The sequence below is a fragment of the Ovis aries genome, chromosome 5 (genome assembly GCF_016772045.2).
Source record: "Ovis aries strain OAR_USU_Benz2616 breed Rambouillet chromosome 5, ARS-UI_Ramb_v3.0, whole genome shotgun sequence".
NCBI lineage: Eukaryota > Metazoa > Chordata > Mammalia > Artiodactyla > Bovidae > Ovis > Ovis aries.
This window is the reverse complement of record NC_056058.1, coordinates 39,080,075-39,100,861: the sequence shown is the minus strand read 5'-3', so window position 1 is coordinate 39,100,861 and position 20,787 is coordinate 39,080,075. Positions and strand designations below refer to the sequence as shown.

Sequence of the window (20,787 nt, the reverse complement as noted above, 5' to 3'; positions counted from 1 at the left end):
ACTTCCATCCTTCCCTCTTATAATAAAAAAGGTAAATTTGCAGAAGACCCCAGAAGCACATACAAAATATACATTGAGGAGTCAGTTCTTGGAGAGCAGATTTAATAAATCCCAGTGTTCCCAATTTATCTGCCCTTTGGGACAATAGGCCTCAATATCACCACTGTAAATTAGCTCAGTTCCTTCTGCCTGAGGATGAAACTTTTTCACTTCCTGTTCCCAATCAGCCCCACACATCATTGTCCTCCTAGTTCCTTTCATTTAGCACCTTCTCAACATGCTAGAATAATTAGCTTAACTAGTTAATTCACAAGACAAATCACTCACAGGATTGGGACATGGGGAAAATGATCAAATTAGTTATTTGACTGAAACATCTAGTCTTTTGGTAAACTATAAACATAACTCTGGAGAGTTATAGCTTCAGAACACCTAGAACCTAACATTTGAGATTGACTTTGTAATCATTCCTTATGATTTTGGTCATTTTTTATAATGATTTGGGCTTAAAAATAAAGTCCAGCAGATAACTAGAGATAGATGCTGGAAGGGAAATGACAGCGGGGAGAGAACTGGAGGGAGAGGAGGTGGCTCTATAGTGCAGTTAAAACAAAAAAGGAGTTCACAAAGCATAGAAAAGTTGGTTTCTACAAAATTTTTATTCCAGATAACTTATATAATGCTCCCCACATTCTTAGTGAGTATGAGAATTTGCATATGGAATGCATACAAGGCAATGAATGAGTTAAAGTTGTCACTGTATTGTCATAGGGAATCAAAGCTACAGGTGGCTCAGTGGAACCTGGGCATAACAATGCATCATGTCACTGGAACCAGTATCTCTACAAATTTATTCAAACTTCTTCTACACTTAAAAATTGGTTTACACTTTTAACACTCGACATTAAGCTTTATTGATCAGTACTTCTCTAGTTATAAATTAGTAATAATAGCATTATATTTCACAAAATATTTTCAGATCCATCACTTAATTCTGCCTAACAAAAGCTAATCATTTATTTATTCAACAAATGAGCATTAAGTTGTAACCACATACAAACCAGTGAGTTGTTTGAGATATGTCAGACATATCATTATCAATAGACTGTGATCCCTCTCCTCAGGATGCTTACAATCTATCCAGAAAAGGCAAAAGCAATTAAATAAATAAATATTTAATAAATAGGACAATATAATATATTAGAACCCAATAAGTAGTATATTGAAAAAAAGTGCCTTCATTGCGCCCAACAAAGGGAAGTTGGAGGGTGAACTCTAGGTGAGCTCTGGGACAGGTCAGGTTGTATGGTTCTCACTAAAAAGCAGGATTTGACCATGCCCTTGTGATTCAGGCAGTAAAGAATAGGTCAGCAATGCAGAAGACATGGGTTCTATCCCTGGATCAGGTTCTATCCCTTCTCTTTCCTGAAGAACAGAATGGCCACTTACTCCAGTATTCTTGCCTAGAGAATTCCATGGTCAAAAGAGTCTGGCAGGTTTCAGTCCATGGGGTCACAAAGAGATGGACACAGCTGGGCAGCTAACACTAACACGAACTAAGGAAGAAAGCAAATGAATTAAATATCAGGGAAAAGGAAACTGCAGGTGGAAGGAAGGCACAGCTGGGAGAAAGGCCCGATGGTAGCAAGTGCCTGGTCTGGTGTAAACCCAGCCAGGATACCAGGATAGATGGAGAAGAATAAAAAGGGAAGTAAGGGGAGGAAGTCAGAATCAGAGGAGAAACTTGTGCTCAGATCTTCTAGGGTCTGAAGTTTTGTTGAAAAGATTTTGGCTTTAACTCTAAACTGAATAGAAGGTAATTGCAATGGTACTACAATCTTGGCGTTAAAAGGATCAGCCTGGCTGCTGCATTGAAAAGGGATATGGAAGGGGCCAAAGTACAGCCAGGATTGCTATTAGGAAACTAATAACTTAGAGGGAGAGAATGGATGTTCAGACCATGGTTACAACAGTAGAGTGGTTAGAGAGGGCTGAACTCTAGATACATTCTGAAGGTAGGGCCAACAGAGTTTACTGATAGACTAGATGAGAAAGCAAAATCAAGAAAGGAGTTAACCAGATTGTTGGCCTGAGTAACCGAAAAAAATGGAGTTGTCATCCACTGGAAAAGCCTCTGTGTATTGCGTTTGAGTATGTGCGTGTGTATGGAATTGGGAAGGCCAAAAATAAGGGTTATAATAGGAGATGCGCAAAGCTTTGTGAAACATGGAATGCAAGGGATGAAGAAAGATTTAAGTTGGCTTATTAGCTGACATAAATCTTAAGAGGATGCACAATGAGATAATAGGGTTAAAAGGAGACAGTAGACACTAGGATGTTAGCTTCCTGGGGAGAAGGCATTCTTGAGATTCCCTTTTCATCCCTTGAAGAGGGTAGCAGGCCTGAGGTCATGAGGCTTCCTTGTCCTGGCGAATGGGTGGAGCCCCCAGGGGTGACATGATCTTAGACCAGTGACCCTGTCCCTCTTGATCCTTTTGGAAAAAGGGCTCTACGGTCCTGAGTGTTTGTTCTCTGTTACAAACGCCTGTCATAGATGCTGACCCTATAGTGACATGAACACTCAGGAGTTACCGTAAGTTTCCAGGCCCCATTTAAGCCCTGATGATGGGAAAGCATGAACTGAGATCCAGCTTTCTATTTAGATCATGAATGGAAAAGGCCTAGGGTGTGCATGGTGTATAAAATATCAACAAGAGGGATGTAAGGTACATTATTATTACCTCTGTTTCTAAAAAAGACAGAGGAATAGTTTGCTTGTGATCAAACATAAATGTATCAAATATGAAATCTTTGTTTAATATAAGTCCCCATCATTAGAATACCTAAAACCATCTGGAAATACAGTTTGATGAAATTTCCCCATTGCTAAAATTATTATAATCCATAAATGCTCCTCCAAATACAAAAATGTCTGAAATGTGTTTAAAATATAGAAAGAAAGTTATATCATTAATGTTATTGTAAAGTATGTGAAAGATTTTAGTCAAAGGAACTTCTCTGGAAGAGAAAAGCTCCTTAAAAATCAAAAAGTCTTGTTAGGTAATGTCATCTAAAGTTTCTATTAATTAATAATTATTTAACATTTCAACATTTAGCATTTAAGCATTTGGTTAGCAAGTATTTATCAAATATATATATAGAAGATGGAAGCATAGTTAACTTTCAATAATTTTTAAGAATTTTGTTTGGAATATATACAATATACACTAAAAATAAGTCAAATATTATCATTTCATCTTTATGGTCATTTTCATATTGTATTTAAGAGGCAAAGTTGAATTTAAAGCAACCCTATAAATCACAACCTCAATTATTTCCCAAAATACTGTAATGTCAATATCATTGTCCCACATTATAAAAATTGTACTAAGTAAAGGAGTCTGAGAGAGAAAGAAATAATTGTTTGAAGTTTTACAACTAGAAAATGACTAGGTCAAAGAACTAGTTGAATCATAATTCTGAGAAATTTCTACTCAGAAATAAAAAAGTATCCCTGCTGAATACATGAAACTAACATTGGTTTATATTATAAACCAATTATATTTCAATCAAAAATATATCCAAAGAGAAAGGAAAATGTCCTTGTGAGAGGTATGGCATTGGACTCAGTGATATAATCAGAGGAATGAATTGCATCACTCTCAAAAATTGACCCCTGAATAAAGAGGATTTAAAGAATAATTGAATAGTCACAGGAATCATGGATAAAGGGATGGTTCTGAATATGTTAATCTAGAAGGAAATGGAGGTTAAATGATGAGATATAAAGCAAAAAAACATAGTAAGAAGCAATAAAGAAAAAAGAGAGGGAGACAGGGATAGAAAGAGGCAGAGCCCAGAGTGAGAAAAAGAGGAGAGAGAGAGTAAGAAAAGATGAAACAATTAGGGATCTGACGTTAGAACAATATTGGACTGTTTTGAACCAATTTAAGAATCGCTATTTCTAATTCTTAATATGTGGAAGACTTGGATTGAAGAGATATTAAAAGGAATGAGACATTAAAATAAATGTATAGATATCTTTGTTTAATACAAGGTCCATTCGTTTGAAGAAAACCTCATCAAAAAAGTATGTGGAGCCATTTGGGAAAACAGTGATAAGACTGCTCCATTTCTAAAATTATTACACAATCCTTATCCAAACACATATAACATATACTTTCCCTTTTGTTCCTATGGGAAAATTTCCATAGGGACAAGGAGTAAACAGCTGACCTAAATAGGGACATCTGTTGAGCCTTCACATATGTATATACGATATGCTCCATTCTATTGCAGAAGACTTTGCTAGGTTTGGAGTGTATCTCAGCAAGTGTATCTCAGCAACACAATCTTAGGAAGAATCATCTCTGATATTAGAGGCAGAGTCAAAATGACCCCTGGATGCCCAATTTTCTAACTCCACTTCTGTCATAGGTGGTAAGATAAGAGGCGTCGTGTCACAGATGAAAAAATAAGGTCGAAGAAATCCAGAGAACAGGTGGTTGAACGTGTAGATAAAAGACCCACTTGTGATGTTATAAAAGGAGATTTCCCCTGCTTCATAGTCCAAGAAAATCCCAATGCAGCGAGGCCGTTCCAGGTGGAGGAGAGGAACTGATGGAGAGGCAAGGACCATGTACTCACTTCCCTTCAGCAGCCACATGGCCCAGACCCCATTCTCAGGAGATGGTGTGATTTCCCCCTTTCTTGACACTGTGTCTTGACAGACACCTAAGCCCCATTCTGCTCTTTCTCCCACCATGACTTCCCAGTAATGCCTCCCTGATGAGAAGTTCTGCAAACCCAGGATACAGGGCCACGTGTCAAATCGCTCAGGGTTGTTGGGGACATCCCTCCACAGTTCTCCATCCTGCACACTGCGCAGGTCAGCAGTCAAGAGGAGGCTAGGATGTGCGGTGGCAGGATCCAATTTTATGTCAACTGTAGAAACAATTTTGTGAAACATGTAAAAGAACAGAAAAGACTGGTGAAAACTTAAGAACCCATGATATTGATGACTGTCATACCATTTTTACTCTCCCTCTAATAACTCATGGAGATAAAAAATAAGTATTTCATCTTGCAGATGCTTTATTGAGTTTGAGTATATTCCTCTGTTATGTCTACATAATCCAGGACTAATTACTGCCCCAATTAAACCGTAACCATTGATGATAAGACAAACCAAGTTCATAACCACTTAGATTCCTTTTATCTCTATCCAGAGCACTTGGGTACTCTTTGGAATATCTGCATTTAAAATAAAATGTATAACTCCCTTGGGATTTTTTTTTTCTTACCAAAGCCTATAGAAAAATTACATTGGTCTTAAACACACCACTTTCAAAGCTATATTACTACGGTAGGAAGAATTCTAAGAGGAACTTCATGGCCTTCAAACCCAGGTGGTTTTCTCATGATTCTGTTATGTGACAAGTGGGAGATTATATGAGTGGGTTCTAATATAACCACCCTTTAAAATCAGATATAGTTCTTTGTTTATTGGCATGGTGGTAGAAGGAAAAATCAGGGATATTTGCATTTGATATATCATTGCTGCCTTTGAAGATGGAGTGGGCCACAGTGGAGGAGAAAGGTGAAGAACTTCCAACTGATAATCAACAAGGAGATGGGGATGTCAGTCCTCCAACTGCAAGGAATTGCTTTATATCATCAGACTGAATAAGCTTGCAAGTGGACCTTTCCCTAGACCCCTGAGAGATGTCCAGTCTGATCAACACCTTGATTTTAATCTTATAAAACCTTAAACAGAGAAACCAGCTGATCCCTCATGATTATCAGATCTAAAGAATGGAAGTAAATGGATGTGATTTTAAGTAGCTAAGTGTGTGGTAATTTGCTATGCAGCAAAGAAAATTACTGAAAACTACTATTAATAACTATACTGTGAAGTCTCAGTATATTGATATGACATTTTATTTGTACATATAATTTAAAAATACATCTACTAATGAAATGACCTCAGTGAAGCAAGGAGGATGTAAAATATTCATGTCTTTTTTTTTTTTTTGGTCAACACTCAAAACTAGTAAATTTGATTTCATTAATTTAAAAGCAAAAACAAATTTCATAATTAATCATGCTTTAATTTTTAATATAACAAATATTAATATGATGATTCCCATTATTATTTGTCTCAAACCACTTCTAGTTATCTTTTATTTCTTCTCAAAACTAAGTGGGTATATCATCTATGCTATAGCATAGAACCAGCCTCAAGATTGATATTATCTTTCTCACATTATAGATAAGCAGGATGAGCCCAAGCGATTATATGATTTTCCCAAACTCTGCTACTGCTAAGTCACTTCAGTCATGTCTGACTCTGTGCGACCCACAGCAGCCCACCAGGCTCCCCCGTCCCTGGGATTCTCCAGGCAAGAACACTGGATTGGGTTGCCATTCCCTTCTCCAATGCATGAAAGTGAAAAGTGAAAGTGAAGTCGCTCAGTCCTGTCTAATCCTCAGCAACCCTGTGTACTGCAGCCTTCCAGGCTCCTCCGTCCATGGGATTTTCCAGGCAAGAATACTGGAGTCGGGTGCCATTGCCTTCACCTCCAAACTCTAGAGGTCATGAATAACAGGAACTGAAAAGCAGGTCTCCATGATGTTGTGGCAGACCTATTTAACAGATGTCATGTCTTCATATATCATTCCCACTTCAAGAAAATAAATCTGTGAAAAGGTTGTGAATACATCTATTTCTAATTCTTCTCCCTACCTCTTCTTAAACTCTTAAAATTTCTTAAGCTATCACCCAATAGAATAATACCCTAACCAAACTGCACCTTCTTCCCAGCACCCCATGCATGATCAGTCCTTAAAGTTCACCTTAAATGACTTTTCTATAGCACTTAACACTGTTGAGAATCCTTTTGTCCTAGAAAACATTTCTCTCTCCCAAAGACACCAGTCATCACTCTTTCACTCCCTTTCTGCTGATCACCCCTTCTTGGTCTCCTCTGCTGTTTTCTCTTCTCTTCCTCCATCACTGCTATTGGAGAAACCAATGGTCTAATGATTGGGACCTTCTGCCTCTCTCTTAGATCACTTTTGATATGTTCTTGGGATGGCAGGTATATTACTTTCATTAAATTCCATTCATGTGTTTTACTAATTCCAAATACTTTTAGCCTAGACTTTTCTCCTGGAACTCCATATTTGTAAATTCATCTGCCTACCCGATATCAGCATTTGGATATTTAATATCCATCACAACATTGATGTGTCTAAAACCCAGGTCCTTTTTTCTACCTTGCCTGTAGCTTTACATGTCAATGTAAACAATAATTTCATTATGCCAATTCAGGAGATTTTAGCTTTGGAATTATTCACAACTTTTCTCCCTTTCTGACACCTCATATCTAATCCAACAGCAGATCTTGCCAGTTCTGCTTTCAAAATATCAATATAGCAAGATCTTGCCTATTTCTCTGTACCTCCAGTATGACTTCCCTAGTCCAGTAGAAAATAGCCTCTAATTGAGTTATTACAAAGGCTCCTAATGGCTTTTCCACATCAAGCCTTGCCCCTCTGTAATTTATTCTCAATAAACCACGCAGTGATCTTCATGAAACATTAGTCCAATCATGCTATTCCTCCATTTATAACTGATGCCCTATTTCACTTCTGCTCATAATGGCCTTCTTGTTGGGTCCTAAGCTACCTGGACTTTGCTTGACCTCTACAGTTCTCCTGTCACTCACTCCACAATAGCCACACAGACTTTCTCATAGCTCCTGGAATGCATCTTCCATATTTTAAGCTCAGGTCTTAGAACTCATTTCTGTTTCCTGAAATGCTTTCTTCTAGATCAGATATTTGCTGTGTTTTCCCCTATGAATGAAGTCTTCCTTGATCATCAAAAATTCCAGATTAGATGTGCTAACTCAAGAACTTCTGGCCACACTTATTTATTTATTTTTTCAATATTCTGTTTCATCTTCTCACATTTCGCGTACTTTCCATAATTTAAGCAAAAACTTACATGAAGCTCCATATCTGTAACATCTTTGATGTTATTGTTCAGTTTTATATTCTAACGCTTAGAAGAGTAACTGGCATAAAATACACAATATTTGTGGAATTGACCAGCTAATTAATTCAATAAATGTAAATGTGAATATAAAGACATTGATTATGAGAGTGTAATAACTTGCAACATTTCATACAGTTAAGTGAAAGTTGCTCAGTCATGTCTAACCCTTTGGGATTCTCTAGGCCAGAATACTGGAGTGGGTAGCCTTTCCCTTCTCCAGGGGATCTTCCCAACCCAGGGACTGAACCCACGTCTCCCACATTGCAGGCAGATTCTTCACCAACTGAACCACAAGGGAAGCCCAAGAATACTGGAAAGGGTAGCCTATCCCTTCTCCAGCAGATCTTCCCGACCCAGGAATTGAACCAGGGACTCCTGCATTGTAGAAAGATTCTTTACCAACTGAGCTATCAGGGAATATCAATCTGCCTGTGAGATCATGGATTAATCATTGAACAGGATTGATAAGATGGGTTTTCTTATCATGAGACAAAGCTGCTGCTGCTGCTAAGTCCCGTCAGTCGTGTCTGACTCTGTGCGACCCCATAGACGGCAGTTTCCTTCTAAGTAACAAACCCACTATTAAGTCATAGTCTATTTTCATTATTTGGCATTAATTGAATATAAAAAAATTAAAAACATTGAATCTATATTGTTTTAAAAAACAAAATACTAAGATGCAACAAACTATAACATTACAGTTATTCCCTCTTAAATATAATTAACTGAATGTTTTTGGCTTTATTGACTATCTAATTTAAGAAATTTATCAAACTGCCAGATAACAAAATAATCCAAACTTTATATTATCTGATACACTGCAATGCTTTCATATATTGAAGATTTTTTTCTCTGTTTTCAAATATGTTTCATTTTGTCCTCCAAAGAATATAACTTTTTAGCATTTTATAAAAAAGGAAATAGACATAGATTGGAACTAATATTGCTTATGTCACAGATAATATCATTTTTTAACCCACTATTCTAACCAAATGTAGCTTATATGGGTGTCAGTTACTCTGATATTCTTCAGGACTATTCACAAATATCCCAATACTCTTTAAAGAACAAAATCTGAGCCTAGTGCTCTCTCCCTTCCCCCCTGTAGTTTGACATGACTATGTGACTCACTTTCATCAATAATATCTTCAGGAAAGCTATATGTGTCCCTTAGGGTGGTGCATGATTCACCATGACTTTGCTCAGTTCTGTGCCTATCAGTAACAGGAAGGAGGTGGGGCTCTGTCTGCATGCAGTGAGATTATGTGAAATTAAAGCCTCCACAATCCAGTAATTAACCAATAACATGATCTCAAAATAAAACTTTGCTGATTTTAGCCACTAAACTTTGGGTTCTGTTTGTTACTGTAGCCTGACTGGTACAGTAACAAATTGCAACAACAGCCAAATTCCAGAGGTCATAATTCCTCAAGGTCTAAAATGCAGCCTACCTTGGAACTTCCTCAACATTTCCCTCATGCCAGGGATGCGACACATTGTCTTCAGCTCCATAGCGATGGACTCGGGTTCCAGGCGTGTGACATTCTTACTTCTGAGAAGAGCACAAAACCTGCAGTTCTCATTAGAGTTATCTACCAACCTCCCCAGCCTCTCCCAAACCATTCTCTGATTCGGAAAGTAAACATACCGGCTCAAGGCTCCTCCCACACCCTGAAAATGAAAGAGAAACAAGCAGGTGTGAGTTAGACCTCTGAACTGCTTTTGACAGACTGGGGACACACCAAGAACATCTCTTTAAGAATTATTGAAAATCATTATTTATTGATGTAAAACTATAAGAGATATGACTCCCTCTAAAAAATCTAAAACAAACTGTTATTGAGTTTTCTCATGAATTTAAAATAATATAATCAGTTTGCCTCTATTAAAACAAAATCAGACCACACAAACTTTAGGTTAATTCCTATGATACCTATTGGTTTAGCTATTTTCTGAATTGATAATTCTGATAATTGAATGTTTTTATGGGGAGTTATTTTCTGTGAACAGAATTAAGGTAAAAATAGATTCTAAATATCTGAAGAATTTATTTGAGAAATAGTGAAAGGTATGGACATAAAATGATAATCTCAGTGTTCTTGTAAGATAATCCTAACTTCCTTATTCTCTGAACCAACATACTTTGTCTAAGTTATCTAAGTAGAAAAACACAGAAGTCATTAAAATTCAGCAAGTCTATGTCAAAGTAGATTATTAAACAAATCACCTGCACTTTATTTCCCCTATCCCTCTAAAAAATGACCACCAGTCAGATTAATTTTAACAGGGCATAAAACCAGGGAAATGATTAGCTTTATATTTCATCAGAACAACAGGTCTTATTTCGGTCCATTAAGGTTGAAATGTTGTTTACTGGTATCGAGGAAGAAAGGGAGAAATGAGTATAAAAATCAAAGCAAATTATTTGAGGAACAGTCTCCCTAAGGACTTCCCTGGTGGTTCAGACGGTAAAGCGTCCGCCTACAGTGCAGGAGACCTGGGTTCAATCCCTGGGTCAGGAAGATCCTCTGGAGAAGGAAATGGTGACCCACTCCAGTACTCTTGCTTGGAAAATCCCATGGACAGAGGAGTATAGTAGGCTACAGTCCATAGGGTTGCAAAGAGCCAGACACAAATGAGCAACTTCACTTCAAACTTCAAGATTTGTGTTATAAGACATTTTAACATTTATTCAGTGCTAATAAATGATAATTTCAAATATGCAGTATTTTAAGATACAGTAAGATGTGACAATGAATATTGTTGAAAATGCCAAAGTTCTTGTGTTTATTTATTGTTTAAAATTTTGAAAATTTATTCCTTTGGGACAGTTTGCTTAGTAGGAAGTAGACATAGTAATAATAATACAAACAATAATAACAACAATGTTTTACTGATGCATAAATATATTGAAGAAAATGGGACATATTTAATATAAAAGCTTTGCAAATGCTTTTATTTAATGACCTCCCCCCCTACTCTGTGACCAGTGTTATTTAATCACAGAACTTGTATGAAGATAGAAATTACTTATTTCAGACATTCCTAAATGAGTCATTGGGATTGAAACACAATGAAACGTGCCCAGAAATTTTCTATTGCAAGCGAGTTCTAGCTTGAGAAAAAGCATCCAACAATGATGACTTTCTCAATTCACTTGGGATTTAATGCCTTTAAGGAGGATTATCATTTATTTGTCTGTCTGCTCTATAATCTCAAGTATACTGTGGGCAAGCTGTAGTGAGCCAAATTAATCCTTCCCCACAATGCCTAGAATGGGCATGCACTACGGGCTAGAACATTAATATTTGCCTTGAAAATTAGCATGCAAATTTCAAAGTGGAAAATTGTAGATATTACTCATACATTTGACGACTGACATTAAAATGGGTTAACAAGACTTTTTGGATTAGCCATGACTGAAATACAGCAATATCATTGTTGACCCACTATGAGGTTTTTATAAAATGCTTTCCAGGCAACATAGTATAGATAGTCTGTTTTTATTTAATTATATGTAAATCATTAAATTAATTTTAGTTTTGAAAATATTTAAGGTTTTGTCTTTAGTATGAGCTATTATGTATGATTCTCTAGGCTCCCTTCAGATTCTGATGTTAAGATTGAGGATTTTTAATAACAAGCTTTCCAAGGAAATTCTAGGGTGATCCTGTCCTAAAGAGCAAAACTGCTTAAGGAGTTATCGCTGAAAGCTGCCATCTGTCCCCTTGGTCTCAGGTGTGCCCATCCGTCTTCTCCCAGGCACCCAGCCTCACCTCCAGCAGACCCAGGGCTGGTCGCTGGCACCTCTCCTCCAACTCCTCTGCCAGTTCCTTCAGAGCCCTGCTCTGCTGAATCAGCCGGTTCTTGCTTTCCCGCAGCTTCTGCAGCGTGGCTCGCTCCTCCTCCTCCAGTCTTCTAAGCTGCAGTTGCTCCTCCAGGGCCAGGAAGCCACGATACTTTTCAAACTCCGACCTGAAGCGTTGCCTCTGCATTTCCACTTTTTCCTGTAGTGACAGTACAACAAATCATCAGCAGTTGGGGCTGAGTATTTGGCCTCTACCTTCATGTATGGACGGGGGGCGTGGTGGGGGTGGGGGTGGGGTGGGGGTGGGGGTGGGGGTAGGGGTGGGGGTGGGGGGGCCTTCCCTGGCGGCTCAGATGGTAAAGCATCTGCCTGCAGTGCAAGAGACCCAGGTTCAATCCCTGGGTCGGGGAGATGCCCTGGAGAGTGGCATGGCAACCCACTCCAGTATTCTTGCCTGGAAAATTCCTTGGACAGAGGAGCCTGGTGGGCTACAGTCCATAGGGCTGCAAAGGGTGAGATATGCCTGAGGCAACTTAACAAACACACACACATGGGGAATGACATAGTGAAAAGGGGTTTAGTTGCAATTCATTGTTCTCTCACATCACCCTTTTAAATACTATAATTACACCTATAAATATAGAAGGACTAAGGGTTTCCACAGAATTTAGAATTTAGTTTATTAAAATCATGCTTGTTGTATTTTGGCTCACATGGATACATTTTTAAAGGTAAAAATTATGCAAGTTGACTTGACTTAGAACAAGATTCTTGGAAACATCTCTACTTTAAGAATTATCAGTGGAGGGTTCAAGACATGCATGAAACCAGATCTCAGATACAGAGTTCCTGATTTCATAAATTTGTGGTCAGGTCAGGATTAAAAACAATTTACTTGGATTACTAACTTAAAAATTATTAATAAATGTCACTATTGATTAACTTTACATATGATATACATAACTATGGGAAAAATTAAGACATCACAGAGAAAAATATAGCAAAAACCCTCATGAAAATATCTGCCAGAGGATAAATACAAGTCAAAATTTTCAAGAAAAGAAAGAAAGAATTACAAAATTATAGAGAATAATCAGAGAAAAAGGGTTCCTTGGAGAAAGACAGAGAAGTATTTGGAAATAGAGTCTATATATATTGTAATACATAATATAAAAATATAAACACCTATGTCATTTCTATATACAGTTTCTCAGTATTGATCCTGTTGATATTTGACCAGGTGATTTTTTGTTGTGATTTTTTTTTGGGGGGGTGGGGGTGGGGACTGTTCTTTGTATTATAGGATATTTAGTAGCATTTCTTGCCTTTACATATGAGATGCTAGTAAGGCATCCCAGTTGTGACAACCAAAAATATCTACTGATATTGCAAAATATCTCTTGGAAGGCAACATTGGTCCAGGTTCAGAATCACTCTGTGTATGTGTGTGTGTCTGTGTGTGTGTGTATGTATAAATAGGTAAAGGAAAAAAGAGCTGATGATGGCAGAAATATATCAACATATTGACTGAAAAAAGATATATATTTATATCAATATATTGACTGAAAAAATTCAGATTATTTTTATATGTAAGATGATGACTATGAGCGTGTATTTCATACATATATATGTGTATATATATATACATATGCTGTGAAATAGTAAAAATTTCATTCATCCAACAAATACACATTTTTTTAGATTTTTATTTTTATTTTTTAATTTTACATAACATCTTTCTGGGTCATCCCCATGCACCAGCCCCAAGCATGCTGCATCCTGCGTCAGACATAGACTGGCGATTCAATTCACATGATAGTATACATGTTAGAATGTCATTCTCCCAAATCATAAGTCCAAAAGTGTTAGAGTACAACTCTGTTCTACGTGATGCAGTGAGTGAAGCTCAGTGAATAAGATCAAGTGAGTTGGTAAGATCAAGATGAGTAAAGTCTTTTTTTATAATTTAGATTGGGGATAGTATTACAGAGATTAGAAAGAACACAACTGTGCAAATATAATCTGAGGGGATGAGATGGTCCAGGGTGATGCTGAGATCGGTTTTTCTTGAGTACTCAGGAAAATGGAACAAAAGTGCCAGAATAGGGAAGATGGTGGAAGAATGACTTAATGGTCTAAATAAGGATCCTTCAGATAGGTTAGCCACCTGAAGCCCCAGTATTCTCTTACCTTCCAAATAACAGTTTTCTTCCCCACATTGGCCTCCTGAGTTGAGGCTTCCTCCAGCTCTTTCCTCACAAGCTCCTGTGCCACCTGGAGCTTTATCTGTTTGGGAAGATACGCCACAGCCATTAAGGATACTCTCATTCAGTACTTAAATTGACCAAGCGCAGGAAGAAATACAAAGATCAGCTATAACAGGCAGTAGAAAGCATACAAAAATGTTCGACCTCATTAATATTAATGACTGTTAAACATAGATATGTTTTAAATGTTAATGCCAGATATAATAAAAGATGTATCTAAAAAGTATGTTCATTGCATTATAAATAGCAAAACAGTAAGTAATCAAAATAGGACAGTGAGGAAAAAATTATTTTATTCACTGCATAGAATTAAAACAAGGTGCTGCAGAATTTTTAATGGCAAGAAATACAATTATTAAGAAAATTAAAATAAGCCTATTTTCTGTAACCTGACACCAATTTTTAAAAATAAAAGTTCTTGTAATAAATATATAAAAATTAGGCAGAGACCAATGAAAATATACTCAATAAACAAAATCTCATCTCCTATGCTTGGCTGAAAAGGTGATGCGATTCCTTTTATCTATATATTTCAACTTCTTAAATTTATTCATTACTTTATAACCAGAAGTGTATTTCTTATTTAACAGAAGAAATCTTGTAAGTTAGTATTTATTATATGAAAAAGAAATACAGAAAGTCATAAATCTCACAAGGGATAGAAAAATAATTTAAGGAAAACTAAATCTCTTTTCAACCCTAGGACTCCTGCTAGAGGTAAGTACATATATTTTATTTACAGAGAACATACGCAAAGATAGACACATATACACATTTTAAAAGTCTTCCCAAAGTCATTCAATAAGTCTCAGGAAAAAATAAAAACAAACAAAAAATTAAATTCTTTCCACAGTCATTCAACAAGTCCCACACACCAGTCTTTTTTTTTTCCTCTCTCTCTTTTTTTAATGATAACATTCTAAGGTAGAACACATAAAATAGCAGTAGACACCAACGAGACATTTAATAAGATGAAGAAAATGGCAATTGTTTTTAGAATCTGGAAGGACTAGAACACTCCGACACTTAACAGACAAAAATAATTGTAAGCAAAAGCAAAGAGGTTGAAAGTTGTGTCACGTTTGGGGACAACAGTGATTAGGCTAGTTTTGCTGAATCTAAAAATTAATGGTTAAGACAAGAGTTATAGTGCATTGTAGGCAGACACTTTACCATCTGAGCCACCAGGGAAGCCCGTAAGAGCACTTAAACGGTCCTAAAACTGATTGATAGGCTAAGGAGTTTGAAAGATATTTATTTGGTACTTAGTTGAAGGACTGCTGAAATAGAGAAAACTTCCTTAGAATATGACATTATCCATGCACTGTATGGTACCCTCTGGATTAAAGAAAAAAGGCAGGAATATACTCTAGAAGTCTAGTTAAGAAATAGTTAGCACCTGAATTTTGCAGAAGACAACCTAAGAGATATTTTTAGGTAGGTTCAGAGGGTACTTGAGGGGAAAAAAAAAATCACAACCTTGATTTAAAACAAAGTTAAAATAATAATAATAATTATATTATTAATTATTCTAAGTTAAAATGTATGATATAAATATACAAAATTATTATAGGCTCTATATTATTAATCATTTATTAAATTATTATTATTTTATAAAGTTAATATCTTCATTTTATTTTCATTGTGATAGTACTTCAGGTAAGGTCAGTAGATTAAAGATGACTTTAACTCTCTTTGTGCGAGCAGCTGTTCCACATATTGGCAATTTAAATGTGTTCTGAATATGTCCAAAAACTTTTGATGAGCACCAGTAGGAAGAATCTTCTTCACAGAGTTTCATGGATGCCACTTTTGTGAGCCAGATACTCCAATATTAGTCACCTCTTCACTGAGGATACTCATATCATAAGTCCAGAAATATGTATTGAATAGAGAGGAATCTGTCAGCTTAACCACTGGATTCCTACTGCAGAGTAACATGTATTGGCAACTTTAAAGGGGATCAGAACCTTGTGCCCATCCAGACACCATTCATAGCAAACATTCAAACATTAAGGTGGTTTTATGCACCCTTATATTTATTGCCACAGTATTTAGAGTAGCCAAGACATGGACTTCACTGGTGTCTCAGACAGTAAAGGGTCTGCCTACGATGCAAGAGACCTGGGTTCAATCCCTGGGTCGGGAAGATCTCCTGGAGAAGAAAATGGCAACCCACTCGCATATTCTTGCCTGGAAAAGCCCATGGACAGAGGAGCCTGGTAGGCTATAGTCCATAGGATCGAAAAGAGTCAGACACGACTAAGCGACTTCACTTTCACTTTCTTTCAAGACATGGACACAGCCTAAATGGCCATTGACAGATGAAAGGATAAAATTGTGGCATATATATATACGTGTGTGTGTATATATATGTATATATATATGTATGTATATGTATATATATGTGTGTGTATATATATATATGTATATATATACATATATATGTGTGTGTGTGTATATGTATATATATGTATGTGTATGTATATATATATATATATATATATATATATATATATGAATATTTTTGTTGGTGATGTTGTTGAGACTCTTTTGTGACCCAGTGGAGTGTAGAGTTCCAGGCTCCTCTGTCTGGGAAATTACCCAGGCAAGAATACTGGAGTGGGTTGCCATTTCCTTCTCCAGGGCATCTCTCCAACCCAGGGATGAAGCCTGCTTCTCATGCATTGGAAGGTGGGTTCTTTACCACTGAGCCACCAGGGGAGCCCACTATGGAAAATTACTCTGGCTTAAAAAGAATGAAACAAAGTCATTTACAGCAACATGGATGGACCTAAAGATTATCATACTAAGTAAACTAAGTCATACTGAGAAAATAAATGTCATATAACATCACTTATATAACATCACCAGCTTATATAACATATAACATCACCAGCTTCCCTGGTGGTCAGCAGTAAAGAATTTGCCTGCCATGTAGGAGACGTAAGAAAGACAAGTTTAATCCCTGGGTTGGGAAAATCCCCTCGAGGAGGGCATGGCAACCCATGGCAATCCAGTATTCTTGCCTAGAGAATCCAATCGACAGAAAAGCCTGGCCGACTACAGTCCATAGGGTCACAAAGAGTAAGACATGACTGAAGCAACTTAGCACACACATACCCACATACATTGCTTACATGTGTAATCTAAAAAAAAAATGATACAAATGAAAGTATTTACAAACACGTGTACACCCATGGCGGATTCATGTTGATGTATGGCAAAACCAATACAATATTGTAAAGTAATTAGCCTCCAATTAAAATAAATAAATTTATATTAAAAAAAGAAAAAAAAACAGAAATAGACTCACAGACTTCAAACACAAACTTAAAATTATCAAAAGGAAAAGGTGAGGGGGAGGAATAAATTAAGAGTTTAGGATTAACATATATACACTATTGAAAAGCAGAGACATTACTTTGCCAACAAAAGTCCATCTAGTTAAGGCTATGGTTTTTCCAGTGGTCATGTATGGATGCGAGATTTGGACTGTGAAGAAAGCTGAACGCAGAAGAATTGATGCTTTTGAACTGTGGTGTTGGAGAAGACTCTTGAGAGTCCCTTGGATGGCAAGGAGATCCAACCAGTCCATTCTAAAGGAGATCAGTCCTGGGTGTTCTTTGGAAGGAATGATGCTAAAGCTGAAACTCCAGTACTATGGCCACTTCATGCGAAGAGTTGACTCATTGGAAAAGACTTTGATGCTGGCAGGGAATGGGGCCAGGAGGAAAAGGGGACAACAGAGGATGAGATGGCTGGATGGCATCACCGACTCGATGGACATGAGTTTGAGTGAACTCTGGGAGTTGGTGATGGACAGGGAGGCCTGGCGTGCTGAGATTTATGGGGTCACAAGGAGTCGGACACGACTGAGCGACTGAACTGAACTGATATATACACTACTATATATATACGTATAAAATAAATTATCAACTATATATAAAACATTATCAACAAGGACCTATTGTATAGCACTGAAAACTCAATATTTTGAAGTAACCTATACGGGAAAAGAGTTTTAAAAAGAATGGATACATGTATGTGTATAACTGAATCACTTTGCTGTATACCTGAAATGAACACAACACTGTAAATTAGCTATATTCCAATGTAAAATAAAAATGAAAAAAATTAAGATTGTTTTGATGACAATATTAATTAACATGGGCTTCCTAAGTGACCCAGTGGTACAGAATCCTCCTGCTAAGCACAAGACTTGGGTTTGATCCCTGGTTTGAGAAGATTCCCTGGTGAAGGAAATGGTAACCTACTCCAGTATTCTTGCCTGGGAAGTCCCATGGACAGAGAAGCCTGGCCAGCTATAGTTCATGGGGTTGCAAAGAGCTGGACACAACCTCGTGACTAAACAACAGTAGCATTAATTAATATAAATATTATGCAAAAGCAACATATTATACAAATGATAGTTATTAGGAAGTGTTTCCGATAACAGTTGTGCACTTGTAACTAAGAGGCAATTGGACAACATAGCCTCCTATACCAGGGAGCTCTAGTTGTGAAACTCAGATTACCTATATCAGGAAAATTAAGACCAGCATGGAATGAAATGACCAGAGAGAGTTTCATGGCAGAGAAGAGCAGTCTAAATAACAGTATGTTTGAGCTCCTGATTAGGAGTCCCAAACGATGGGATTTCCATGGAGCAAAGGCTTACAGATCCCAAGGTGAATGTGAGCCAGGAGGGTGCTTGCTCATTCAGATCAGGGGGTATCTTTTGGCTCTGTCTCTGGCAAGGGATTTTTAACACTTCTGACCCAGTCAGTGTCTTCCATTACAGACCGGCATTTCCAGATCAGGAGTCACAGCTCTCCACATTACATGGTAACACCTCTCACCTGGTAGCACCTGGCGGCCTCCTGAAGCAATGTTGTGTGGTGGCTCCTGTGCTCTGGAGTGGTGTCACAGACCCAGCACAGCACTTCCTGGTCCTCCTCGCAGAAACGGGTCAGCTCCTCGCCATGCCTCCCACACAAGCGTGCCCCCGAAGGCTCCGCGCCCAGGCCCAGCTGCCGCACACTGTCCACCAGGCTGGCCAGCTGCCTGTTGGGCCGGAAGCTTTCCAGCCTGAAGGGACCCCGACACTGCGGACAGGCATAGGTGCCGCCCTGTGCGCTGTCGGACTTCTCGCAGAACTCGGAGATGCATCTGAGGCAGAAACTGTGGCCACAATCCACACTGACGGGATTCTGCAGGAAATCCAGGCACACTGGGCACCGGGCCTCCTCGCAGAGCCGCTCCCCAGGGGACCCCGAGGCCATGGCCAGCTGGGCCTTGCCTGGCCCCGCCGATAGCAGAGCTGTCTTCCCCAGCTGCCTGCACTATCTCTCCTGGTGTTCTGACACAGAAGGGAGGAACCCCACAGCCTCATGAGAAGCAGACACAAGATGGGCTTTATCCACTGGCTAGCGTCCAAATGAGCCACCCCCAGCGAAAACTTGCAACTCAGACACAGTCAACCACAAGGATAACATTAACATTCTAGCAATCCTAGCTTCCTAGGAAACTGATCATTTCTAACAGAATCGCTCGCAGTGTAGCTTATTGGAGCCTGTACATCTTTTCACTGTCAGTAAATTTCAAGAATCGCTAAGCTCCTTCCTTCAGTTATTTTCTAAACCGCCCCATGACCTTATTATCTTTTTATGACATATTGATTTGTTAAAGTTTTTTTGTCAAAATTTATTTTTTCTACTTCCTGTTAATTAGCTCTTAATAAAGAAATATGTTGGTAAGTTAATAAGGAGATGCCCCCCCCACCGAAAAAAAAATGTGTGTATAATAATGATAAGTCTATAGCCCAACAACAATTCAAAGCATTTAAATAAAATCTGGTCAACTTCAGTGAGTCCCATAATGATTGCACATGTGTTATGATTGTTGTAAAGCACATTTTAGAAGTGGCAAAGCTGTAGGCTAAGGCATTGGTTAGGAAAAATAATCTAACTTCAGCCTATCAGTGCTGCAGCACTTGTGAAATGGGGGAGGCTGAGAAACACATAGAAGAAAGATGATTTGACAGAAAGGGTGTGATCCCTACTTGGGATGAATATGGTGAGGTCATTAGGTCATCAGGAAAGTAGACAAATGTGGGAAACATCTGTCATCTACACAAAATGTAATTTTTATTTTGTTGAGTTTGAAGGGATGATGGACATGCCTATAGCAAATCATTCAATTTATTCTTCAGCACAAGCTGCCAGAATCTCAGACACAAAAGAAAGCAAAAAACAAATGGCCCAACTCTCAAGGGAGTCTTAAAATCTGTCAGTAGAACTCATATAATTATAAACTAAAAACTGGGAGAAAAGACATTCACCAGTGCTGCAAGAATATAACAGGGCTCTGAACAAGCTGGGGTTCAGGGGGGTCAGATTGGGCCCTTGGAAGTTTCTGAGGTAATTACTGAAGGGTGAATAGAAGTTGAAATGAAGGGAACTCTGGCAAGGAGAACAGTCAGAGGGCACAGAGTATATAAGCTGAACTATTGCTAGAGGGAGCAGGAGGTACCCCATGACATGAGGCAGCCAGGCAGGCTGATGTATGTGTAAGATGAGGATGAGTGGCAGTAGATAAGTTCCCAGTGAGAGGCAGGGGCAGATGACTCAGGTCCTTGCAGCTCCTGA

The 20,787-nt window shown here is 38.0% G+C and overlaps 1 protein-coding gene across 3 annotated transcripts; it reads right to left on the bottom strand.

Annotated features, from left to right (window-relative positions):
* Positions 1-640: 640 nt before the first annotated feature.
* On the bottom strand, positions 641-19,504 carry TRIM58 (tripartite motif containing 58). Of its 3 annotated transcripts, none has more exons than XM_042250407.2 (6): positions 19,000-19,504; positions 14,061-14,156; positions 11,839-12,069; positions 9,711-9,733; positions 9,514-9,632; positions 641-4,944 (listed from the first exon to the last, which is right to left on the bottom strand). In XM_042250407.2, exons 1-6 carry the CDS (start codon positions 19,420-19,422, stop codon positions 4,355-4,357), a joined length of 1,482 nt encoding a protein of 493 aa, XP_042106341.1. In that variant the 5' UTR covers positions 19,423-19,504; the 3' UTR covers positions 641-4,354. The 3 variants fall into 3 exon arrangements, with proteins under 3 accessions (XP_042106341.1, XP_004008796.2, XP_060272380.1); XM_004008747.6 differs by having other exon boundaries at positions 9,514-9,614; XM_060416397.1 differs by having other exon boundaries at positions 9,514-9,733.
* Positions 19,505-20,787: the final 1,283 nt, after the last annotated feature.

What these genes read in the sequence shown, in the direction of transcription:
- TRIM58 (XM_060416397.1), bottom strand. Translation starts at nt 19,422, where the DNA reads ATGGCCTCGGGGTCCCCTGGGGAGCGGCTCTGCGAGGAGGCCCGGTGC. An exon ending in AGAAAACTGTTATTTGGAAG is followed by an intron (nt 12,070 to 14,060) that starts GTAAGAGAATAC and finishes CTGTCACTACAG; the next exon opens with GAAAAAGTGGAAATGCAGAG. An exon ending in AATGTTGAGGAAGTTCCAAG is followed by an intron (nt 4,945 to 9,513) that starts GTAGGCTGCATT and finishes TTGTTTCTACAG; the next exon opens with TTGACATAAAATTGGATCCT.